Source organism: Trichechus manatus, unplaced genomic scaffold, assembly GCF_000243295.1.
Source record: "Trichechus manatus latirostris isolate Lorelei unplaced genomic scaffold, TriManLat1.0 scaffold00048, whole genome shotgun sequence".
Classification (NCBI taxonomy): Eukaryota; Metazoa; Chordata; class Mammalia; order Sirenia; family Trichechidae; genus Trichechus; species Trichechus manatus.
In genome coordinates, this window is record NW_004443984.1 from 17,032,036 (window position 1) to 17,059,806 (window position 27,771).

At 38.0% G+C, this 27,771-nt stretch overlaps 1 protein-coding gene across 8 annotated transcripts in view; it reads right to left on the minus strand.

The window, feature by feature from the left end:
• Nucleotides 1–27,771, minus strand: part of VPS13D (vacuolar protein sorting 13 homolog D) — a 301,392-nt gene that overhangs the window by 217,700 nt on the left and 55,921 nt on the right. For all 8 annotated transcript variants that reach the window (XR_002824255.1, XR_002824256.1, XR_002824257.1 and 5 more), the window contains 4 exons: nt 22,613–22,793; nt 10,910–11,092; nt 5,956–6,178; nt 3,906–4,116 (listed from right to left, as the gene is read on the minus strand). Coding sequence is in view for 5 of the 8 variants with exons in the window: in XM_023732177.1 (XP_023587945.1) it covers nt 3,906–4,116; nt 5,956–6,178; nt 10,910–11,092; nt 22,613–22,793 (798 nt within the window). In the remaining 3 variants the exon portion in view is untranslated. The remainder of the gene's footprint in view (nt 1–3,905; nt 4,117–5,955; nt 6,179–10,909; nt 11,093–22,612; nt 22,794–27,771) is intronic.

Here is a 27,771-nt window from a genome sequence, read left to right on the forward strand (position 1 = left end):
AAGGTAGTATGACTGGTGTCCTTTACTCCCTTTTTCTCCCAAAATTTACACGTAGAAAATCCTTAAATCTAGTATAATGATCTAACTAATCTCTTAGTAAGGAAAGAACTCAAGATGCTCAGAAATAGCTTAACATTACAGTTGGGAAAGACAAAAGGAAGAGATGCCAAGCTATTTACCGAGCTCTTCAAGATGTATTGCTGTGTCTGCTGTTAAGTGCCACAGAGTCAGTTCCAACTCATAGAGATTCTACGTACAACAGAACAAAACACTGCCCGCTCCTGCACCATCCTCACAATCGTTATGCTTGAGCCCATTGTTGCAGCCACTGTGTCAATCCATCTCGCTGAGGGTCTTCCTCTTTTTCGCTGACCCTCTAACTTTACCAAGCATGATGTCATTTTCCAGGGACTGGTCCCTCCTGATAACATGTCCAGAGTATGTGAGACAAAATCTCACCATCCTTGCTTCTAAGGAGCCATTCTAGCTGCACTTCTTCCAAGATAGATTTGTTCGTTCTTCTGGGAATCCATGGTATATTCAATATTCCTCGCCAATACCATAATTCAAAGGTATCAATTCTTCTTCAGTCTTCCTTATTCATTGTCCAGCTTTCGCATGCATATGAGGTGACTGAAAATACCATGGGTTAAGTCAGGTCCAACTTAGTCCTCAAAATGACATCTTTATTTTCTAATGCTTTAAAGAGGTCTTTTGCAGCAGAATTGCCTAATGCAATACATTGTTTGATTTCTTGACTGCTCCTTCCATAGGCGTTCATTTTGGGTCCAAGTAAAATGTAATCCTTGACAACTTTAATATTTTCTCCGTTTATCATGTTGCTTATTGGTCCAGTTGTGAGATTTGTTTTTTTTTTTTATGTTGAGGTGCAATCCATACTGAAGGCTGTGGTCTTGATCTTCATCAGTAAGTGCTTCAAGTCGTCTTCACTTTCAGCAAGCAAGGTTGTCATCTTCATACTGAAGGCTGTTAATGTGTCTTCAGATTTAGTGGCAACTAAAGGAGAAAGGAATCTCTGGGTGGTGCAAATGGTTACCTCGCTCAGCTGCTTAACAAAAGGTTGGCAGTTCAAGTCCACTCAGAGGCTTCACAGAAGAAAGGCCTGGCAACCTACTTTCAAAAAAATCAGCCATCGAAAACCCTATGGAGTACAGCTCTACTCTGACATACATGAGGTTGCCACGAACTGAGCAACTGTTATTTTTGTTTGTTTTGTTCTGTTTTTTTAAGGAAGAAACCAGTGTTTCATACTGAACCCAGACTACACATAGAATAAAACCAGAATTAAGTTACCCATCTCAGCCGGGATGGGCAGAAGTAAAGTTGAAGATAAGAAAATGCCCTGAAGAAAAAAAAAAACCCATTGCTGTCAAGTCGATTACGACTCATAGCAACTATACAGGACACAGTAGTTTCCAAGGCTGTAATCTACGGAAGCAGACTGACACATCTTTTTCCCACAGAGCAGCTGGTAGGTTCAAGCTGCTAACCGAAAGGTTCAAGCTGCTAACCGAAACTGCCGATCTTTGGGTTAGCAGCTGAGTGCTTAACCATTGCTAAACAAAACCCGCTGCCATAGATTTAATTCCGACTCATAGCGACCCTACAGGACACAGCAGAACTGCCTCCACAGAGTTTCCAAGGCTGTAAATCCTTATGGAAGCAGACTGCCACATCTTTCTCCTGTAGATCAGTTGGTGGGTTTGATCCATTGACCTTTCAGTTAGCAGCCAAGTGCTTAACCACTGTACCACCAGGGCTCCTTTAATCACTGCTAACCAAAAACCAAACCTGTTGCCGTCAAGTCAGTTCCTACTCATTGTGACCCTACAGAACAGAGTAGAACTGCCCCATAGGGTTTCCAAGGAGTGGCTGGTGGATTTGAACTGCCAACCTTTTGGTTAGCAGCCATAGCTCTTAACCATGTGCCACCAGGGCTCCTTAATCACTGTTACCAAAAAACCAAACCCATTGCCACTGAGTTGATTCCGACTCACAGCGACCCTATAGGACAGTGTAGAACTGCCCCATAGAGTTTCCAAGCAGCACCTGGTGGATTCGAACTGCTGACCTTTTGGTTAGCAGAGGTAGCTCTTAACCACTATGCCACCAGGGTTTCCAATCACTGTTAGGGGGGAGTAAATACCTTATTCCAACAATGAAGAGCTTTCTGTAAATTCACATAGATGATATGGACATTATGGATCCTTTAGACACTATGGAGCCCTGGTGGCACAGTGGTTAAGAGCTTGGCTACTGGCCAAAAGGTCGACAGTTCAAATCTACCAGTCACTTCTTGGAAACCCTATGGGGCAGTTCCACTCTGTCCTATAGAGTCGCTATGAGTCAGAATCGACTCGACAGCAATGGGTGTTTATAGACACTATGCTCTGAGTAGACAAAACAGAGGATTAGGATTTGAAGTGGAAGAGGAACATAAAAAAGTCACTGTCGATAGAGAAAACCTACATATAAGTTAAAGAAGACCAATGATGTAATTAACAAAAAAACACTGGAAAGGGCTACCAAGTCCGTTTCTGTGATGTGAGAAGCTGATAGAACACCTTGTGTTCAGTATCACCTTCTATCTGGGCTAACAGAGCATAATTATCTGTACATAAACACTGATGGAAGTGGGTAACGTTTAGATAAGCAGAGTAGCAAAGCACTTTTTTTTTAGAGCATTGCCTGAAAAGCAAACAAAGTGTCCCATTTCTAAATAATGAAGCTCCTCTTAAGACTACTAAGCCAGTAAAACCAAATATAGCCCATGCCAACCATAACTGAACACCAGCCAGGAAGCACTTGAATAACAAGAAAGAATGAAACAGGAACAGCCCAGGGAGAACGGCTAAACTGTATCATTAATCCAGAGAGAAACTCAAAAAGTGACATTAAATGACTTGCCCAAGCCCAAGAACTATGAAGGGACTGGCCAGAGGGATTAAAGTCATACCCTACACAAGAAATGAGAATACTTCCCAAAATGCCACAAATGAAAATCTCTTTCATTACTTTACAGTCACACCTCATCTCTCCCTAGAGCTGAGACATGAACGTTGCTGCTTCCTCCAAAGTTAATGCCTCAAACTGAGAGGTCACGCGCACTGTAACCCGTGGTTCCTCATCCTGGGTCAGGCTGGCAAAAGCACCACCAGAGGACCTTGTTAAATAAAATGTACTTGAGCGTCAGCCCTGAGAGTCAGATTCTGTTGGTCTTAGGTAGAGTTTGGGAATCTGGATTTTGAAAAAGCTTCCCAGCCAGACGTGAACTAACGACAACAGAAGCAATGCTCTCAGCTATGGATTTAAGCATCCTGTATATCAAGGCCAATTAAAAGGTAAATTAGTGTCAGTTCATTAGTATTTATGGAGTACTTTCCAATAGCTAAATGGAGGGAAATGGGCAAAACTGCACCTGCACAGTTAGACTGATTAAATGGAGCTCTGGCATAAATAGCAATAGCAGGTCCAGGATCTATTGTAAATGGCACACATAATCTAATGTCACCTCTTCTAGAATACTTTCCCTGCCCTCACTACCCGTCCCCGCAAATCCATGCTAGACTCAAGGCCTTTCCTCTTTGTTTCCGTAGCACCTGCTATCTCCTACAAGTTTGTAACACCGAATCATACACTATATTAGGATCATCTACTTGCCTTCCTATATCCCTCAACAGAATGTAAGGCCCTGAGGACAGAATTTTTTTTTTTCTTTCATCACAGTAGCCCCTCATGTCTAGCACATAGCAGAACTCAAATATTTGTTAAATAGATAAACAAGTGAATACCTGTGTTCTTCCAGATTTATCCTAACAGCACTGATTTCTAAGTTACTAATAGTCTATTTACAAGAGACAGGTATTCAGATGTAAAACACTCACTTATCCAAATTCCTTTCCACCTGCAATTTCAGCCTACAAGGCTCAGTTAAGAGGCTTCCTCCTGTCTGTCGCACAAAATAGGAGGGGAAGATCAGATCGCCGCTGTTGTCCTCTGATGCCTTACAGTACTCTCGCGGGCGCCTCTCTGCAGCAAAGATGTCCATGTCCTGTAGGTCCACGACAATGCAATCCAACAAGCAGACATGGTCTTCTACAAGGACCCAAGGAGAGAGAGATGATCAAGAAAATGGGACCCAGAAAAGGCTTTCATTCTATCTCTAGAAAACATTTAGAACTGCCTGTCTCCCCCAACTTACCACTACCCAGCACCATCTTGAAAATGGGCTGTCCAGATGTCTCCATTATGGCCCAAGGCTTCCCTATGCAATGCTCCACGTGCTTGGTATTTCCTGCCTGCCTGGCCTCCACACCAAACACACATTGTGACACCCTGTGTTCCCTCAGTGTCTCATTCCTATCTTGAAACACTAACTGAGGCTAAAGTGTTTATGGCTAAAATGACCTAACATGCAATCCCTCCCAAGGATATTCAACAGGGGTCTCATGTAGAGACAATGTTACACAAAGATTTACACTCTTGCCAGCAGTAGAATCCTTTTTTCAAACAAATATTGCATGTAACTATTTCCTCTGCCACTGACCTAATCCAAACCACCTTCATTCTTGCCTAGATCATCCAACATACCTACTTCATTTCATTCTGGCCCTCACAAATCCATTATCCCCACAAAAAAGAAAAAACAAAAAATACCTGAGTAATTCTTTAGAAAATAAATCAGACTATACATTCATTCCCTTCCTTTATACACTTCAATGGCTAATCTAAATTTCTTTATGCAAAACTCCCCCAAATCCCTGAAAGGCACTCATTTCAAGCCATTCTCCCCCTTGCTCGCTAAACCTCACATCACTGACTTTTGTTTCCCCAAAAATGTCCAGCTCTTTGCTGCCTGGACAGCCTGACCTGTGGCATGACCCTTCCATCTCAATCTAAATTGGGTCCTCTCTGTTTTTTTTGTCTTCCCCTTCATAACATTTATCATACTCTATATTTCGATGTGTGTGTTTATTTACTATCTTTCCCACTAGTCTGTAAGTTCCATGATGGTAAGAACCATGTCTAACCTTGCATGTTAATATACCAGGAAACAAATATTACAACACCTGGTATTGAGCAGGCACTGAATAAACAGCTCTTGACTGGCTGATTATATTGGTAAGTATCTGAAATAGATTAAAGCTGATCTGGTAGAAGGGGTAGGGAACAGGCATCAAGGGCTTTAGCAATTCCCTAGGTATACACAGAAGCAATTTGAAAGCCACTGCTTTAATTGAAGGCAGTGTATCACTAATAGGGGAATTCTAGAAACAAGCAGCAGCCTCCCTCAGCATGGTGCCCTACAGTGCTCAAAGTCCAATTACACTGGACCGATCTTCATGGCTAATCACATTCTGCTTCCCCTCTCTTACCCAATATATCCATCACCCATTCAGAACACGTTTAAAAACAGAAAGGCCAAAATTAGGCTCTCATTTGGAACGACTAACTCCTATATTCTAGAGACGAGCACTCACAAATGGATGTTTCATGTCTTTTAAAAACTGTTACTGACAGTAGTCCTGTTGTTACCTAATTCCCACTAATATTTTTTTAAAGGGTTCTTTTTGATTTTTTACAGTTATTGTCTGGACAGCAGCTTATAAGGATGCAGGAATTGCTCTAGTTATACTATCACCATCTAGTGGCAACTATCTTGAGCTAGAAGAAAAAGTCCTAACAGACAATCTAAAATCTCTTTATTTAGGCTCTGTCTTGTTAATTTAACCCTACTTTAGAAACCAATCAAAGCTAAGTCTACATCCTAAGACTGTTAAACCTTCTAAAGGAATATCAAAATCAGATTATCACTAAAGAAATGCTATCTCTTTGTCAGCATCTACTTATACAGAACACATCTCCCTTTGGTTCCTGGAACAGTCTCATGAATTTCCCCCACCCTCCTTACTCAGCTCTTCTCTCCTCTTTTACCTGGACTACTGGAAACTTGACCAACAGAGGATGTGGCTTGCTGCCCTTGATGCTTGGTCGAGGTACTTGGTACAAACTCACTCTTCAGGCAGCCTAAACTCATTCTAGCAGGAGGCATCATGAAGAGTCCCTCAGAATGGGTTCCCCTGGGGTCCTCCGTGCTTGTCATTTTCCTCATATTATGTTTGGGAGTATACGTTGGGGAAGCTGAAGGGACAGACTCCTGGGAAGAAACAAAATAAAACTAGAACACAGGAATGGTGGTTGGGGGTGGAGGATGTATGACTATATCTTTAAAATCCCTGAAGTCCCTGTCCCTACAATCTTCAAAAACTCGGTAATACTTGGCTCTTCCATCAGCCTCCCAGCTCTCATAGACAGAAGGGTAATAGGACCGTGACATTTATTGCCACATGTAATTATCTGCAGAGATGTTACGTATAACTCAATACCTGTTGAAAGCTATAGTAATTTTGCAGGAAGATACTATCTTTTGAATGAAGAGCAAATGTCAAGATCTAATTGCCTCAGGTGCTTTAATCTAGGTAGAATGCCACAAAAGCAAAACTCTCGGCCCTATGGTATATTGTTGCTTTCCTTAGGGGCTTATCTTTTTAAGAAAATATGTCTAATAGCAATATGGTCCAATGGAATTAGGCCATGGTAATGTGCCTGCACTTTCTAGAAGTCTCTCCTCATGGGAGACACTTTCTGATCTTTCTAAGTAAGTGTGGAAATGAAAACAAAATAGAAAACATAGAAGCTTAGCCATTTCTATTATATTTCAAGGGTATAAAAATTAAGAAGGGCTAATACAAAATAAAATAGATTCTGTAACTCTTACTGAAAATACTACACACTATTCTTACACACATAGTACCTTCAGTTAATTGCAAACAGGTAAGTGTATTTCACCAGAATAATTCAATTACTGACTTTTAAACTTCCCAAGGCCCCTTCACCCAAGTCTCAGAGGTACACATCTGTACAGCTTCTGCATCTTCCATTTGTCCTCATCTATCCATTTTCATGTGCCAGTTGAGAGGAGGAAAGAATGGTTCTCCCTCCAGTGCTGACTTATATATTTATTCCTCTCAGCTTTGAAGAAGAGATAATACTGCTCTCCTTCACAGATACCTGGAGTAGTAATTACAAGTAACTGTAAAAGAAACCAGTTCTTACTTTCTGCCAATTTTGTTTTTTTTTGGTGGGGGAGAGGCAAGACAAATTACTAGGTAAATGCTATTAAGTATTTCAACATAAAAATCTTCCTTGTTTAGTTTATTTAAACTCGAGAGCATTTGTTGCTCTTTTATTTGATTCATCTCTATAGCCTCTCTGTAGTTGGTTTAAATAAATCAATGGCTTGAGGAGATTATTAACCTCAAGCTTTTGAAAGAATCTGACTTAGAGATCATGGTTTACACACAAGCTATGGTTGAGAAAAATGAGAAGAAAGGATATGTAAAAAATTCTTATCTGCACCTATTAAAACATAGATTTGTGTAATACAATTCCAAACACACAGAAGTCATGGAACTCAAGAGTAAATAACCCCTCTGCAAGCTTTGACTTCAGAATTATTTCCTGTTCTTTAACCACAGGAATACATATTAAACAAACCTCACACGTGCAAATGTATTAAAGGGCAAATGTAAATGCAAAGTGATCTTTGGTGAACAAGGCAGTTATTCACTTCATATAGGCCTAAATCAATTAGGTTTGACTGTATATGTGGAGAGGTGAGATATGTTTATGTGATCACAAATACTTTAACAAGAGACACACTTCAAGCAGCCCTTATGGAATTCTACAGAACAATCACTGATATGTAACAAGATCAAGTTTTTCTAAGATTTAAGGAAATAAGATTGTCAAGAAAGCACCACCTAGGGCTAAAATAAAGAAATCATTTTTAATGGTCCTTAAGAAGGACTTCTCTAAAAGGGAGGGAAATAATTCACACACAAAAAAATTGATAAGCAGGCTTTCTCAAGTAATGAAATTTTAAAGGATTTATTTTCTTTTTAAGTACATGAATGTGAATTGACTGCTGAATCCCATAAGGTTTTTCAAAATAACCAGGAGGCAAAAAAACAATATTATACCTTGAAGAACAAGCGATCCTTGTATGCACTGCCACTTAAAATCAAATCCTCAAAAACAAATACAGGGAAATTTCTTCATTAAAATGCTACACACTATGTGATGTTATTTGGTTTACTTAACAAATGGAAGCCCTTCTGCAGAAGTTTCTTGAACTATTTTGGCAATTCTTCAGAGGCTAACTTAGGAGTCAGCTCATGAGCCAGCATATAGATATATCTGATGTGGAAAATCGGTCCTTTTCCTTTTAAGGAATGGTAGAGAAGCAAAAATGTCATTATCCAACTTGATCACTTAAATCTGGCTCTAACCGATCTCTTTCTAAAAAATTTAGCCTGGTCTCAAACCAAAGATTTATCACAAACAAATGTATTCCAAGGAATTTACTATAGGCTTAAAAGATGCTTCCTAAGGTGGAATTCAGCTCTCCTTTGCACAGTAATGGCAGCAGAGTTGGAATAAAGATGCAGTATCCTCAGGTGACAATAGGTGACACTGGTTCATGTGCAAACACAAGTTCTGATACACTTAATATCTAGTCATATTATTTATAAGTATCAATACTAGGGGAAATTAAATAAGAATAATTGGGAAGCAGTTACCAAACTTTTTTTTTTTAACAAATAGATCTTTCTTTTATGTTTTTTAAGACTCTAGCAAGTGAACAGCCAAATACTTACCTCTTCTATGAAAACAAATTTTCTTCATTAAGACCAAGGTTACTAGTCCTCTACTAAGCCTACTGTGAAAGACCAGTGGTGGCTGATTTTATTTTTACTATCTTAAAAAAATATACATCAGTGGAAGCCTGTTTGTTTCAACCTATCAAAGCAGCCCCTGGCAGAAACGTCTATCTATTATTCCGACAGGAAGGCATATAAATCCACTGTGAAGGTTCCTACAGCATAAACCACAAGGTAAAAGAGCAAGTTCTCAGTCATCAGCTGTCTGTCTGGAGCTATACCTGTGAGACATATATGAACCTGGTTGTGCTCTTCCTTCTGCGTTGCTAAACACACTGTTTTGGTTTCACCCTCTGCTACTGGCACATGATCACTAAAGCTGCTTTACCTGAACATATGTAAGTGAGGTGATATATGAACAACTTGCCCTCTAACCCCTCACCCAAACACCCACACTGAGTCCAGAGCCTAAGGTTATGATACATGAACATGGTTCATATGGTTCTCACTGCCTTGTCTTCACTCTTCTTATTCTATACACTCTCACTCACTGAATCAAACAGTTTTGGTGGAGGATGTTTATGTTAGTAATAATGAGTAAATGGATGAGTGAGAAGTAAAACAAAAGAAGAAAAATACGGAGATAATAAATTTGAAAACAGTAACACTACTGAGTTTGGGAGTCACTAACAAACACAGAGTTTTCCTGTTATTTTCTGAACACAGCTGAGGTCCTTGACAAAGTCCTAGTGGGAATACTGTCCCAGTCTCTATCTTTCATTTTCTTCTCCCTCGATACCTACAGAAGCAAACAATTACTGCTCAAATTTATTGTTTTTCTGTAATAATCCTTGGAGTTCTTCCATCTAAGTTATTTGAAAGAACTTACTGCCATGCCTTTCAGAAAATTCAAAAGAGCGACAGCTATTCGGGAAAGGGTCAATAAGACATATACCAGGAATAGCCTTTGCCAGTTTACTTCCCTCACGTAAACCTAACCATAATACTGAGAAGTAGAATCATATAAGGATTAAGAGCCCAAAGCTCTTGAAGTCAGACACATCAAAGTCTGAGGTCTACACTTACTTTCCTTACTAGCTGTATAATCCAAAGGAAGTTACTTTATGTTTCCAAGTCTCAATTTCTTTATCGGGAAAAATGGTGTTAATAATACTAGATACCTTTTACGTTGTTAATTAGAAAAAAAAGAACAAATATGTAAAGGGTTTAGCACAGTCTTATGTGTAATAACCATTCAACAAATATCAACTATTTATTGGCATTGTCAGTCTTAACATCTTACAGTCAAATCTTAAGCACATCCTCCTCCTCAAAGACTACCCTATCTCCCTGTGTTATTATCTGTTAGACTAAAAACTAGCACAACTAGCTGGGAATTTCAGTAAATGTGTTTCTGACATGCCAAAATGAGTTTTCACTGAATGAGCAGACAGACTGAGAAGCTGACATGGAAACTAGCAAGGGATAGTGAAAACACACCAAGAAAAAGACTTTATCTCTAGTTCCAGCAATGTTACTCAGTTTCCTCAACTGCAAAAATGAGTGAAAGCGGATTAGTTACACCATCTCCAAGGTCCTCTCAGCTCTAGGAGTCTGTGATTTACTAGATGTTTCCATTTTAATTGTTTATTCTTAATGAATTCTAGTTTTCTCAAATGTAAAATGAAAATAACCATCTTTACCCTGATTATCTCAGAACACTGTTGTAAGAAATAGATGCTGAAAATAATTTTAAACTGTATAAGATTTTATTATTATTAAGCTATTTTTAAGAAACTTCAGATTATTTAAATTATTCAAATAACTAAGGGCCAAATCATGTCCTCTGGGAAAAAAAACCACATAGAGCAAAAAATTTATATTATAAGGTCAGCCTGTGAAGAAAGCATTATAAAAGATGGAAGGTTTTGTTTTCATTGACTTGTTTGTAAAACAAGTTACTATCTACAATTAGAAAAGGTTATAATTTTACTACTTCTACTAAAGATTCACTGAAATATCAGTAAAGTGTAAAAACAAATTCTTCAAGCTATATATACTAAAAACAAACAGCAGTTAAGGATCATATTATGGCAGCATATGAATTTTTCAAACGGTATTCAAATACTAATTGAACTGAAAAGGAAAGGATACAGATTGCTCACCTTATCTTGTAAGGAAAAGGTCCCAGGAAAACCGGCAAAGAGAAACTTGTTCTTCACTTTCAACTTCCCCAAATTTGCTACAATCAGATTATTAGATCTGGAACTTTCTGGGATAAGGAGAACAGGAGCACCAGCCTCAATATCCAAGAGAACCCGGGAGCCACGCTGGGCTTGATCTCTCACCTGAAAGAGGCAAGAAAAACTGAGTCAGAGACTAATTAATTCCCTAATTTTACAACTTAATTACCTCATGTTCCCAAAAGCTTCATGAATTTATAAAATTATGTGTTCTTAAAAATTACTGTTATCTGTCAATTATTTAACTGATTATACACTATGTGCATAATCTAAAGTCAAAAGATTTTTCTGTTCATCCTTTCAAAACTTTGGTTGTCTATCATTTAGTATTTCATTATTCATTAACATTTAATAATCCATTAGTAGAAACAGAGTAAAGAAACAAACTCAATCAAATTAATTATGATCAAGCTGATCCTCACAGGAGATTAGGTTAAGAAAACAAGGCTTAAAAGTTAAAATGGCACTTGAAAGGAAAAAGAAAGGAAGACAGAAATGAGACAAACAGAAAACAAATAGCACGATGGTAGGCATTAACCCAAACCATACCAGTGATTACATTAAACATAAATGGAATAAACAGACCAATTAAAAGGCAGAGATTGTCAGACTGGATAAAAAAAAGTAAGAGCCAGCTATATTCTGTCTGTAAGAAATGTACTATAAATAAAAATACACAAGTAGGTTAAAAGTAAAATGAAAGGTTAGAAGTATATACAATGCAAAAGCACTAATCATTGAAAAGCTGCAGTGGCTATATTAATATGAGGAAAACAGACTTCAGGAAAAGGAATATTATCAGAGTTAAAAGAGTGACATTCCATAGTGATAAAAGGGTCAATTCATCAAGAACACATCATAGCACATAAATATGAATGCCCCTGATAACAGAGCTTCAAAATCCATGGAACAATAACAGATTTCAAAACCACTCTCTGACTAATTGACAAAACAGGTAGGACAGAAAATTAGTAAGTCAGACCTCAACAACATTACTAACAAATTATATCTAACTGACATCTATAGAACTCTATACCTAACAACCAGAATATACATTCTTTTCAAGTGCACAAGGGATATTCACTAAGAATATATGCTGGGCCATAATACAGGCCTCAGTAAATTTAAACCTATTGAAATCACATACAGTATATATTCTGTGACCACTATCAAGTTAAATAAGAAATTACTAACAAAAAAATAGTGAAAAAAATCCCCCAAATATTTGGAAATTAAACAATACCCTTCTAAATAACCCATGGATCAAATAAGAAATCACGAAGAATACAGAAAAATATTTTTACCTAAATGCTAAAGAAAACACAACATATTAAATTCATAGGCTGCACTTAAACAGGACTGAGAGGAAAATCTGTTGTTGTGTTAAGCACTTATTTTAGAAAAGAATAAAGGTTTAAAACCAATGATCAAAGCTTCTACCATAAGAAGCTAGAAAAAGAAAAGCAAACTAAACCTAAATAGGAGGGAGAAAATAATAAAGAACTGAAACCATTTATATAGAATACAGATAAACAATAAAGAAAAATCAATAATTGGTTATTTTAAAAGATCAATAAAACTGATAAACTTCTAGTTATACTGCTCATGAAAAATAGGAAGAAAATAAAAATTGTTAATATGAAGGAGAGGACACTGTTAGAGAACTTACAGATACTAAAAAGATGATAAAGAAACCTATGAACAACTTTATGTCAATAAACTGACAACTTAGATGAAGTGGACAAATTCCTTAAAAAAAAGAGAAACCACCTACCACTAACACCATACTTAATGGTGAAAGACTGAATGCTTTCCCTCTAAGATCAGGAACAAGTCAAGGATGTCCACTCTCACCACTTCTACTCAACACTGTAGTGTAAGTGCTAGTCCGTTAAGAAAGGAAAGAAAAAGAAATGAAAGGTATATAGGTTGGAAAGAAAAAATGAACCTCTCTTACTTACAGACAACATAATCATCTATGTAGAAAATCCTAAAGAATCTCTAAAAAAGAAATTAAAACTAATAATTGAGTTTAGCAAGATTCCAGGATACAAGGTCAATATGTAAATATACAAAAATCAATTATACTTCTTATACTCTCAACACACAATTGTACACTGAAATTAAAAAACTGATATTTACATTAGCAACAAAAATTTGAAATACCTAGGAATAAACTGGACAAAAGATGCATAAGACTGGTAAACTCAAAACCACAAAATGTTGCTGAGAGAGAAGATCTAATTAAATATAGAGATATACCACACTTAAAGACCCAAAGACTCAATACTGTTAAGAACTCAATTCTCAAAAATGATCTATAGATTCAATGCAATCCCAATCAAAATCCTAGTAGGCTTTCTTATAGAAATAGATAAGATGAATATAAAATTTATATGGAAAAACAAAGGACATAGAATAGCCAAAACAACTTTGAAAAAGAAGAAAATTTGGAAGACTCACACAACCTGATTTTCAGACATACCACAAAACAACAGTAATCAAGACAAGGTGATATTAAAAAAACCTGTTGCCATCGAGTCAATTCCAACTCATAGCAAATATAAAAGACAGAGTAGAACTGCCCCATAAGGTTTCTATCGTCATAAGAATAAATATACATCAATGGAACAGAACGTAGAATGAAGAAATACACACATCTGTATATAGCCAAGTGATTAGCAACAGAAGGGCCAAGGTACTTCAACAGAAAGGATACTCTGGAAAAAAACGGATATCCATATGGAAAATATTAATCTCACCCTCATTTCATAAAATATGTGAAAATTATCTCAACATGGAACACAGACATAAAATTATAAAACTTCTAAAAGAGGATATACGAGAAAACATTCGCCACTTTTTAGTAGGGAAAGATGCCTCTGACAAGATACAAACAGCACTAAACATAAAAGTAAAAAATTGGACTTCATCAAAATGAAAAACTTCTGCTTTTTAAAAAACACTACTAAGAAAATGAAGGAAAAAAAAGTCACAGACTGTGAGAAAATATACACAATATATATATATCAAACAAAGGGCTTATATCTAGAATATATAAAGAACTGTTACAAATAAATACAAAGATAAACAATCCAATTTTAAAGGGGGGGCAACAGATTTTAACAGACACTTCACATAATAAGATATTCAATAGTCGATAAGCACAAGAAAAGATGCTCTACATCTTTAGTCATCAGGGAAATACAAATTAAAACCACGAGATAGATATTGCTTGTTGTTGTTAGGTGCCATCGAGTCGGTTCCGACTCAGTGACCCTACGTACAACAGAACGAAACACTGCCTAGTCCTGCGCCACCCTCACAATCCTTGCTATGTTTGAGTCCACAGCTGCAGCCACTGTGTCAATAGCTAAAATTAAAAAGAATGACAATACTATTGAGAAAAATGTAGAGAATTCAGAACTTCCTTACACTGCAACAACTTATGGAAAACTATCTGGCAATCTCTTACAAAGTTAAATGTACATTGTATCATATAATCCAGAAACTCCTAGGTATTTGCCCAAGAGAAACGAAAATGTGTACCACATAGTGACTTACATGTGAATATTCCTAACAGTTCTATTCATAATAGCCAAAAACAAGAAACAACCTAAATTTCCATTAAATGTCCATGTATAAACAAAGTGCGGTATATCCACACAATAAAATACTCAGCAATAAAAACATGAGAAACAACATGGATGAATTTCAAACATGTTACACTGTAACTACCGAACTGTCCACTTAAAACCGGTGAATTTTATGGCGAGGAAACGATCTCATAAAGCCGTTTTTAAAAAAATATGCTGAGCAGAAAAGACAGACACAAAAGAGTTCTTACTATATGATTCCATTTATATGAGCTCTAGAACAGAAGAACACAATCTATAGCAGTAGAAATCAGATCGCTGAGTGGGGCGGTGGCAGGGGAGGAGGGTACTAACTACAAAGGGGCAGAAAGGAACTTTCTGTAGTACTGAAAAGTGTTCTGTAGCTTATCTGGGGTGGTAGTTACATGGGGTGGTTATATACATTTGTCAAACCTTATCTAACTATGACTAAAATGGGTGTATTTGTTGTATATAAATTATATCTTAATAAAGTTGATTTTTGAAAAGTAGAACTGGGGATCACATATCCATGCATTCCCAGTTACCTAAAACCCTGGATTATCAAGAGTCAGTCATAAGCTTTATAATTTTGTCTGTCTCTTTTCTATCAATTCTACCTCTAGGGATATATTCATTTGGGGAAAAAAAAAATAGCATGCACAAAGCCTGCAATAGGAATTTCTTTATAGTATTGTTTTATGAAAGCAGAAAATATATACACAATTTAAAATTCCAAGAATAAAGAACGGGTCTAAAAAAGTACAGTAGACTTCCACTTGCAACCATGATGAAATACAGGGACTGGATTTACCCACCCATCAAAAACCATATGGAATATATCAAACAATGGTTTTCAAGCCTTGAACAAGAGGCAATGTAAAACCATATTCCTAATAAAAGAGAAATAAACAAAGTGCCCCAGTTTATACCTGGGGAGGGTTTCCAGACAGACAGTACTGTAAGGAGGGAGCCAAATAGAGCCCAGTGGCCTTGCTTAGTTGAGAAGGCCAACATAGCTAGAATCTGCAGGGAGAATACTAGAGAAGAGAAAGCTACACACACAGAGATACCTCCAGAGATCTGCAGGGGTATCTCCTTGATTCTTTAGCTGATAACTGATCTGCATGTGCATCTGAGGAAACTACCAATGCCACAGAAAGAAACACCAGAAAGGAATGGGCAGAACAACCCCCAAAACTCACATAGGGCCAGTAATAGTTTGCATTCAAACTACTGCATTCAACCAGCCACAGAGAAAACATCTCTTAGTACACAAGGCATTGGGTAGGGTCCTCAGAAAGGTAAGATGTCACTATTTCAGCCAAATTAGTCCTAAGCTAGTCTGTTCTGGACCTGTCCTAACAAAGGTTAAAAGCAAACTTGAAAATACTTAAACTGACTCCAACTTAACTGCATCTAAGAATAAAGCCCCTCAATTTTGTTTTTAATTCAGTATCCAACAACATAAAATCTATAATATCTCACATCTGATTAAAAAATAAATAACTATCAGGCATGCAAAAAAAAAATCAAGAAAATATGACCCATAGCCACAAGGAAAATTGATCAATATAGACATAGTCTCAGAAATGATATATATGATAGAATAGACAAAGACTTTAAAACAGCTATTATAAATATATTTCATACATTCAAGAAGATAAGGGAAAGCATGAGTATACTGAGGAAAGAAAGGGAAGATAAAAGATTCAAATCAAACTTCTAGAGATGAAAAATACAGTATCTTAAATGCAAAAAAAAAAACATCGGATGGGATTAATAGCAGATTAGACACTACAGAAGAAAAGATTAGTGAACTTGAAGATATAGAACAGACATTATGACAAAAACACCACCATCTATCTGTCAGTTTGTCACACCATGGTGGCTTTGTGTTGCATGATGCTGGAATCTATACTATCAGTATTCCAAATACCAGCAAGGCTACCCATAGTGGACAGGTGTCAGCAGAGCTTCCAGACTAAGACAGATTAGAAAGAAAGGCCTGGTGATCTACTTTTGAACAGTAGCTAATGAAAACCCTATGGATCACAACAGAATATTGTACAGTATAGTGCTGTAAGACGAGCCCCCTAGGTTGGAAGGCACTACACAATGGCCACAACAATGGGCTCAAACGTACCGATGATTAGGAACATACTGCAGGACCAGGCAACATTACATCCTGTTATACATAAGGTCATCATGAGCCAGAACCAACTCAACAGAAACTAACAACAATGACAAAGCACAAAGAAAATAGTGGAGGAAAAAAAACGAACAGAGCATCAGTTAACTGTGGGACAATATCAAGTGGCCTAATTCCCATCTATTCGGAGTCCAAAAAAGGGCGGGGGGGCAATATTTCAAGAAATAATGGCTGAATTTTTTCCAAATGTGATAAAAACTATAAACCCACATATTCAAGACCCTCAACAACTCCAAGAAGAACAAACATGAAGAAAATCATACCAAGGAACATCATAATAAAATTGCTGCAAACCAACAATAAAGAGAAAACCTTAGAAGTAGCCAGAAAAAAAAAGGACACATATGTACAGAGAAACAAAAATAACTGTAGACATCTCATTAGAAATAATACAAACTATAAGACAGCAGAGTGACATCTCTAAAGTACAGGGGGAAAACAGCCAACCTAGAATTCTATACACAGAAAAAAATCTTTACAAAGAATGGTGAAATAATAACTTTTTCGGAAATAAAAAAGCTGAGAAAATTCATCGCTAGCAGACAAGTCCTAAAAGAAATGTTACAGGAAGTCCTCAGGGAGAAGGAAATGATACCGGATAGAAATCTAGATCTATAGAAAGACAGACAGAACACTAAATACTATAAATATGTGGGTAAATATGAAAGACTTTTCAACTTTTTAAATCTCTTTAAAGGATAATTGATGTTTAAAGCAAAAATAATAATATCTTGTAGGGTTTATGATAATTATAGAAATAAAATGTATGACAATTATCGCACAAAGGCCAGGAAGGGAGAATGGAAGAATACTGTTGTAAGGTTCTTATATACTATATGTGAAGTAGTATAATATTATCTAAGGTATTTAAATATGAGTTAAAGATATAAACTGTAAACCCTTGAGCAACCACTAAAAAAATACAACAGACTTATGGCTAATAAGATAATAAAAGAAAAAAAATGAAATCATAAGAATCGATCAATCAAGAAAAGGCACGACAAGAGAAAAAAGGGATAAAGAACAGATGTGGAAAAAATAGCAAGATAATAGATCTAAACCAAGCTTATCAACAATCATATAAATGTAAATAATCTAAAAACTCCAACTGAAAGACAGAGATGGATAAAAAACCAAAATCCAACTATACACATACATAAGAAAGCCACTTTAAATATAAAAACACAAATTGGTCTAAAGTAAAAGGATGGAAAAAAGATACACCATGCTAAGAATAATCATAAGAAAGCTGGAATGACTACATTAATATCAGAAAAAGATAATTTTCAAAGGAAGAAGTATTACCAGAAATAAAAATGATCATTTCATAATGATAAACGGGTCAATAAATCAAGAGGACATAACAATCCTAAACATTTATGTGTCTAAAAACAGAGCTTCAATATCATAAACCAAATATGGATAGTAATGAAAAGAGAAATAGACAAATCTAAAGTTATAGAGATCTCAACATCCCACTCTCAATAATTGATAGACCAAGCAGATAGGAAATCAGTAAGGATACAGGAAGAAACAGGACCAAGATGTCGGAGTGGTCAAACCCTTCTTGTGGTCCCTCTTACAACAAAGACCTAAAAAAATAAGTGAATCGATTATATATGACAGTCTAGGAGCCCCGAACCATCAAAGACAAAGTGGAGGTGTTGGACTGAGCGGCCGGGGGAGGAACAAACAGTTCCAAAGCAGCAAGGAGCTGCCAGACCTGACCTGGCTTGCACCCCGCAGGCTGGATCAGCTGGTATGTGAGGGCTGAGGCAAGCAGTAGCACTCAGGATGCATTTTCCACATTGGGAGAAACCGAGCAGCGGAGAGTCTGCTCAAGCCTACAGAACCAGGGAGAAGTGGCGCTGAATCACGAAAGATAGGCACAAGTGTCGAACCTACCACACAGATAAAAAAACCCTTCCCCGCCTTGGGAAGTACCTCTCTCCCATTTTGTAAACTGCCCCATCCCCGCTCTGCTCCGGGTCCTGGTCTGGAAGTAGGACCCGCTGCACACCCCAAGCCATTCTCCCGGCTTTGGAGAAGGAATAAATAAACAACAAGGAAAAAATAATCTACCAGCTCCCCTAAGCCGGGAACTCAGGGCAGGCACAGCTCCTTCGCCTAGGCACAGGCATAAGGGATCCACAGACTTTGAATGCCTTTCATCCCTGCCTAGACCTGTGTGAGCCCATTTCAACAGCATAGGCCCTCATCAGCACAGTACAACAGGGTATATACTTGAAGCCTTTTTTCAACTGCAACAGCTAAGGGGGAGTGGCAGATTCGTGACATTTGACACTGCCCTGCCCATTAAGCAGGGTCCTCACCTACCCACATCAGGGGCCTGAGGACTGGTCGCTCCACTCACTACACCTAGCCACTCATAACAGGGGTCTAAGAATAAGTGGTGTCTCCCAGTCCTTACAGCCAACAGCACTGGGTGCCCATAGTCCAGCTGCAAAACCCACCAACCTAAGCACTCTAGGGAACAAGGATATACCTTCTACCCAGGCACTCAGGGGCAGCTGTCAGCCCCCTGTCTTGCTCAGGACATGACTCCCTACTGCAGCCAGATACCTGTGCCTACTCCAATCACCCCTGCCTGTCTAGGAGTGTAGGCGAGAGCCTGCACAACACACTCGGATATAGGAGATGTGAACAACACAATCAAACAACTAACCTAACTGGACATTTACTGGATCACTCTTGCAAAGGCATTTGATTGTGTGGATCATAACAAATTATGGATAACATTGCAAAGAACGGGAATTCCAGAACACTTAATTGTACTCATGAGGAACCTGTACACGGATCAAGAGGCAGTTGTTAGGACAGAACAAGGGGATACTGTGTGGTTTAAAGTCAGGAAAGGTGTGCGTCAGGGTTGCATCCTTTCACCATACCTATTCAATCCGTGTGCTGAGCAAATAATCTGAGAAGCTGGACTATAAGAAGAAGAAAGGGGCATCAGGATTGGAGGAAGTCTCATTAACAACCTGCAATATGCAGATGACACAACCTTGCTTGCTCAAAGTGAAGAGGACTTGAAGCACTTACTGGTGAAGATCAAAGACCATAGCCTTCGGTACAGATTATACCTCATCATAAAGAAAACAAAAATCTTCACAACTGGACCAATAAGCAACATTGTGATAAAAGGAGAAAAGATTGAAGTTGTCAAGGATTTCATTTCACTTGGATCCACTATCAACACCCATGAAAGCAGCAATCAGGAAATCAAAAGATGCAATACATTGGGCAAATCTGCTGCAAAAGACCTCTTTAAAGGGTTGAAAAGCAAAGATGTCACCTTGAAGACTAAGGTACGCCTGACCCAAGACATGGTATTTTCAATCACATCATATGCATGCGAAAGCTGGACAATGAATAAAGAAGACCGAAAAAGAATTGACACCTTTGCATTGTGGTGTTGGCGAAGAATATTGAATATACCGTGGACTGCCAAAAGAACAAACCAATCTGTCTTGGAAGAAGTACAACCAGAATGCTCTTTAGAAGGAAGGATGGCGAGACTATGTCTTACATACTTTGGACATGTTGCTAGGACAGACCGGTCCCTGGAGAAGGACATCATGCTTGGTAAAGTACAGGGGCAGTGAAAAAGAGGAAGACCTTTGTCATGGATTGAATTACGTCCCACAAAAAATGTGTATATCAGTTTGGCTGGGCCATGATTCCTGATATTGTGTGATTTTCCTACATGTTGTAAATCCTGCCTCTATTGTTAATGAGGGAGGATGGGTGGCAGTTGTGTTAGCAACACAGGACTCAATCTACAAGATTGGATTGTGTCCTGAGGCAATCTCTTGAGATATAAAAGAGAGAAGTGAGCAGATAGACAGACGGACCTCATACCACCAAGAAAGCAGTGCCAGGAGCAGAGTGTGTCCTTTGGACCCGAGGTTCCTGTGCAGAGAAGCTCCTAGCGCGGGGTAAGATTGATAAGAAGGTGGACAGAGAGAGAAAGCCTTCCTCTGGAGCTGATACCCTGAATTTGGATTTTTAGCCTACTTTACTGTGAGGAAATAAATTTCTCTTTGTTAAAGCCATCCACTTGTGGTATTTCTGTTATAGCAGCACTAAATGACTAAGACAACCCTCAATAAGATGGACTGACACAGTGGCTGCAACAATGGGCTCAAGTATAACGATTGTGAGCATGGTGCAGGACCGGGCAGTGTTTCGTTCTGTGGTGCATGGGGTCGCTATGAGTCGGAACTGACTTGATGGCACCTAACAACAACAACAACTTGCAAAAACAGCAGAATGCACATGCTTTTAAGTGCGCAGGAAACAGTTACCAAGACAGACCATACTCTGGGCCATTAACAAGTCTCAATAAACTTAAAAGTATTAAAATCATACGAAGTATGTTCTCTGATCACAATGAAATTAAATTTGATATCATTAACAGAAATATTTGGAGATTAAACAACATAAGTCCAAATAACCCATGTACAAAAGAAGAAATCACAAGGAAAATTAGAAAATATTATGAACTGAATGAAAATATGAGCCCACAACAAATCAAAATGTGTCAGATGCAGCTAAAGCACTGCCTAGAGAGAAATTTAAATTTTAAAATATAGGAATAACAATCCCAGCTGTAAGTCAAAGGTAGCTGATACTATCTGTCATCAGTCCAATATAAAAAGAAAGGAATTTAAGTTTCAAACTAAATAGCCTCTTAATCTTATTAGCAAATAAAAGGGTCTGTTGCTCTCTGTAAATCTAAGTAATTTAAACCGCCGGGATTAAACATTCTTGAGAAGATCAGCTTTTCTTGAAACCCACACAGTTAGGAATTATCAAAATAAAAATATATTCCTTTAATCTTCTACTTGTCTTATATAATGTGATAAAGTAAAACTTAAAAGACTTATCAGTTTAACCTCCACTTACTTTAGGAAGTTAAACCCATTTACTCAGTAACACACAAGTGTCTCATTTCCTAACCCAAATGATTCATCACAGTAAGACTTACTACTGTTTAAACCACACGTGTACAAATAATCATTTTAAATGTATAAAACAATTATATATATATGCATATACATATATATGCATAGTGTATATGTATATATACACTATACATATATACATATATACGCATATGTATATATATGTTATGTTTAAGGAGCCCTGGTGGCACAATGGCTAAGCGCTCAGCTGCTAACCAAAAGGCTGGTGGTTCGAGCCCACCAGCCACTCCACGGGAGAAAGATATGGCAATTTGCTCCCGTAAAGATTACAGCCTTGGAAACCCTACAGGGCAGTTCTACTCTGTCTTATAGGGTTGGAATGAGTTGGAATCAACTTGATGGCAATGGGTTATGTTGTGTGTGTGTGTATACGCACACACATACACACACATATATATACATACATATATCATATTACATATATAGTACAAGTATATATACCAAAAACTCATTGCCATCGAGTCAGTCCTGACTCATAGTGACCCTACTGGACAGAGTAGAACTGCCCCATAGGGTTTCCAAGGAGCACCTGGTGGATTCAAACTGATTACCTTTTGGTGAGCAGCCGAACTCTTAACCACTATGCCACCAGGGTTTCCATATATATAAAACATATATAAGCTCTCCAATTACTTTAAGATTTCTGCCAACTATCTAGGTAATCTCCTTCATGGAGGACATATTAGTAAGCATAAAATTACCTTTACTTTCTTCAGTGAAATTTTCCAGATTTATCTCTAAAGGCTTAAAGATCTAGTGATCAAATTGGAAAAGAAATGAGACTACCTACCGTCTGCCCCTCAATAGCAGCTCGCTGGCGCCCTAAGACATCTTGCAGCTGAGTGAAATGCTGAATGAAAGCCACCACCTCAGCCTGAAAGCGCTGAGTATGCACATATTGCACAGAGGCCATCTGGAGGCTCACTCGAACATCATGTTCCCTCCGGAGCAGAGGGTCAGGCCGTCCGTATCTAGGAGTAAGGGTACAAACGTGACTCAGGCAGCAGCAAGATACAAGCTAGTACTTGAAGAAAACTTTGGTTGATTCAGGCGTTTCCCTAGAAAACACCTTTGACCGTTAAAATGGAAACCCACAATGAGGTTTTACAAAGCAAATTCCAATAATTACTCCCTTTCCAAGTTCCTGTGGTGTGCTGAGAACATTAAATGTAAGTCTGGTGTGATAGCCAGGGCTATAAAGAAGGGAGCAGCTCTGGGCTCTGAACTCACTCTTGATCCCAGAACTCACTCAGAGGCCACTTGTGGTTCTGCCCTTTCACCTACGTCTTTTTCCCTGCCTTTAAGGAAAAATGATTATTCCTGCTCACTCTGTTCATGGCAAGGATGGTGACAATAAGTCCTTGAAACACAATAAAAATAAGGCCACGAAACAATGAGTAAAAAAATTAGGCACCAAAACCAACATTTCTGGGCAATATTGTCTTCTGGAGACAAAAAGAAATCCCTTTTTTAAAAGTGAAATGCAGGCCAAAGAGTTTCGGAATCTACAGAGATAAATTAGAAATGTTTTACAAATGGTTCTGAATTTGATGGCACATAGTGTCATAATAATAATAAATTACTATGCAGGATACAGTCATTGGGGAAACAAACTCACGTTTGCTTAGCACGTAATCTTGTGCCAGGCAGAGAATTAAGAGCTTTACATAAATTTTCTCATTTATTACAGAACCACGTCACATATTTTATGTAATAATGTAAACAAATCAACCTAAATTCTCAGTATCGGATGATATACTCCCCCTCAAATGAAAGAAAAAGTTCTCAGGTATCTTTTAAACCAGTTTTTCTCAACCCTGATTGAACATTAAAATCATCTTGGCACATTTTAAAAAAAAAAAAAAAAAACAGACTAAGTACCACCCTAAGCCAATTAAATCAAAATATTTGAAGACAGAGCATGGACATCTGTAACTTTTAACAGCTCCTACTAAGGTTGAAAACCACCATTTTAAAGTTTCTGCCTTCTGAGAAAACCATTCTTCAATAATCAGATAGGCCTAAGATGCCCTCTAAAACGTACAGTTCAAAGGATTCAATACAGGTCATATTTATATAGGAAAAAAAAATACATAATGCAATTTAATATCCACATCTAATTAGGAACTTTCTCAGGCTGAAATCATACCAGAACTTTTAGAACTAGACAGAAGCTTAGAAATGATCTCAAGAGGCGGGGCCAAGACGGAGGAGTAGTCAGATGCTTCCTGTGGTCCCTCTTACAATAAAGACCAGAGAAAAAGAGTGAATCAATTATATATGCCAATCTAGGAGCCCTGAACATCAAATACAAAGTTAAGGAGTCAGACTGAGTGGAAGAGGGAAGGAGAGACAATTTAGAAGCAGCGAGGAATTGTCAGACCTGACCTGGCCACCACCAGCACCCTGCAGACTGGATCAGCTGGCGGGGGAGAGTAGAGGCAAGGAGTAGGGCTTGGGACGTTTTTTCCACATTAGGAGAAACCAAGCAGCAGAGAGTCTGCTCAAGCCTCCAGAGCCAGGGAGAAGCGGCACTCAATTGGCGAAAGATGAGTACAAGTGTCTAACCTACCATGCGGATCAAAAACCTTCCCCATGGGAAGTACCTCTCTCCCTTTTACCTGTCCCCTCCTATTCTGCTCTGGTCCCAGTCCAGCTTCAGGGACTGCTGCACCCCCTGGGCTGGAAGTAGGACATGTTGCACACCCTGAGCCATTCTCCCAGCTTTAGAGAAGGAACAAACAAACAAACAGGAAGAAATAATCTGCCAGCTCCCTGAAGCTGGGAATTCAGGGCAGACACAGCTCATTTGTCTAAGAAAAGGGATAAGAGGTCCACAGACTTTGAATGCCTTTCACATCTGCACAGACCTGTGTGAGCCCATTTCAACAGCATAGGCCCTCATTAGCACAGTACAACAGGGTATATACCTAAAGTCTATTTTCAACTGCATCAGTTATAAGGGGAAGTGGCAGAACGTGATATTTGACACTGCCCTGCCCATTAAGCAGGGTCCTCACCTACCTACTTTAGGGGCCTGAGAACTGGTGGCTCCACCCACTACACCTAGCCACCTGTGACAGGGGTCCAGGAATAAGTGGTACCTCCCAGTCCTTACACCCAACAGCACTGGGTTCCCATAGTCTGGTTGCATAACTCACCGATCTATGCACTCTAGGGAACAGGGACACGTCATCCACTCAGGGGCAGCCGTCAGCCCCCTGCCTTGCTCAGCACTTGACCTCCTACTGCAACTAGATACCTGTGCCTACTCCAAACACTCCTGCCTGTCTAGGACTGTAGATGAGAGCCTGTACTACACACTCGGTGACCAAAGACCTAGACATCTGAGCTGAATCCACACAAGAAAAATAAATGGACTCCTAGGTTCCCATACCTAGTAACAGCTCTAACCACCTGGTGACAGGACATGACAGCTTCAAAGATGCCAATAATCAAAGTAGCTCACACAATCAGCCTATTTGGGCATATCAAAACAAAACAAGAAGCTAGGACACAGTAAGCAAACATAAAATAAATAAATGTAATAATTTATTGATGGCTCAGAGACAACAGTCAATATTTAACCACACAAACAGGCAGACTATGATGGCTTCAGCAAGCAATCAAAACAGAGAATCAAGAAACCTCCCAGAGGAAGAGAACTTCTTGGAATTACCAGAGGTAGAATTCAAGAGATTACTATACAGAATTCTTCAAGAGGATCAGGAAGGAGATCAGGCAAAACGCAGAACAAGCCAAGGAACACACAAAGCAAAAAAGAATTTAAGAAGGTTATACAAGAGCATAATGACAAATTTAACATGCTGAAAGAATCCATACAGAGACAGCAAACAGAAATCCAAAAGATTTAACAATAAAATTTCAGAATTAGACAACTCAGTAGAAAGTCATAGGAGCAGAACTGAGGCAATGGAAGTCAGAATTAGTGAGACTGAAGATAAAGCACTTGACACCAACGTATTTGAGGAAAAATCAGATAAAAGGATTTAAAAAAATGAAGAAACCCTAAGAATTATGAGGAACTCTATCAAAAGGAATAACCTACAAGTGATTGGAGTACCAGAACAGGGGAGGATAACAGAAAATACAGACAGAATTGTTGAAGATTTGTTGGCAGAAAACTTACCTGGTATCGTGAAAGATGACAAGATATCTATCCAAGATGCTCATCGAACCCCACACAAGGTAGATCCCAAAAGGAAGTCATGAAAACATATTATAATCAAAGTGCCAAAACCAAAGATAAAGAGAGAATTTTAAGAGCGCCTAGGGATAAACGAAAGGTCACCTACAAAGCAGAGTCAATAAGAATAAGCTCGATCTACTCAGCAGAAACCATGCAGGTGAGAACGCAATGGGACAACTTAGATAAAGCCTTGAAGGAAAAAAATTGCCAGCCAAGAATTATATATCCAGAAAATGTCTCTCAAATATGATGGCAAAATTAGGGTATTTCCAGATAAACAGAAGTTTAGGGAATTTGTGAAAACCAAATCAAAATTACAAGAAATACTACAGGGAGTCCTCTGGTTAGAAAATCAGTAACATCAGATAACAACCCAAGACTAGAACACAAGACTGAACAACCGGATATCAACCTACACAGGGAAGTCACAAAAATAAATTACAGATAAGATGCTGAAAATAGGCAGAGACATCAATATGTAAAAGATAACAACATTAAAACAAAAAAGAGGAACTAAATAATGTAGTCATAGATCTTTCATATGGAGAGAAAGTCAAGGCAATATAAAGAAATAAAAGATTGGTTTAAACTTACAAAAGTAGGGGTAAATATTCAGGTAACCACAAAGGAAACTAACAATCCTACACATCAAAATAAAAACCAAGGAAAACATAAAGACTCAGCAAATACAAAACCAACAACAATGAAAAAGATAAAAAGAAAACACATAAATAAATAACTCAGCACAGAAAATTAAGTGGAACAAAGAAATTGTCAACAACACACAAAAAATACATCAAAATGACAGCACTAAACTAATGCCTATCAACAAGTATGCTGAATGTAAATGGACTAAATGCACCAATAAAGAGACATAGAGTAGCAGAATGAATTAAAAAACACAACCCATCTATATACTGCCTACAAGAGACACACCTTCAACTTAAAGACACAAACAAACTAAAACTCAAAGGATGAAAAAAAAATATATCAAGCAAACAACACTCAGAAGAGAGCAGGAGTGGCAATATTAATCTCTGATAAAACAGACTTTAAAGTAAAATCCACCACAAAGGATAAGGAAGGACACTACATAATAATTAAAGGGTCAATACATCAGGAGGACAAAACTATAATTAATATTTACACACCCAAAGAAAGAGCTCTAAAATACATAAAACAAACTCTAACAGCACTGAAATGAGAAATAGATAGCTCCAAAATAATAGTAAGAGACTTCAACACACCACTTTGGGTGAACGACATAACATCCAGACAGAAGCTCAATAAAGACATGGAAGATCTAAATGCCACAATCAATCAACTAGATCTTGTAGACATACAGAACACTCCACCCAACAGGAGACAAGTATACTTTCTTTTCCAACACACATGGAACATTCTCCAGAACAGACCACATATTATGTCACAAAGCAAGTCTTAACAGAATCCAAAACACTGAAATGTTACAAAGCATCTTTTCTGACAAAAAAGCCATAAAACTAGAAATCAATAGCAGAAAAAGCAAGGGAAAAAAATCCAATACATGGAAACTGAACAACACCTTGCTCAAAAACTGCTGGGTTACAGAAGGATGGAATAATGAAATTCACAGAATCAAATGAGAATGAAAACACACCCTACCAGAACCTTTGGGACACAGCAAAAGCAGTGCTCAGAGGTCAGTTTATAGCAATAAATGCACACATCCAAAAACAAGAAAGGGCCAAAATCGAAAC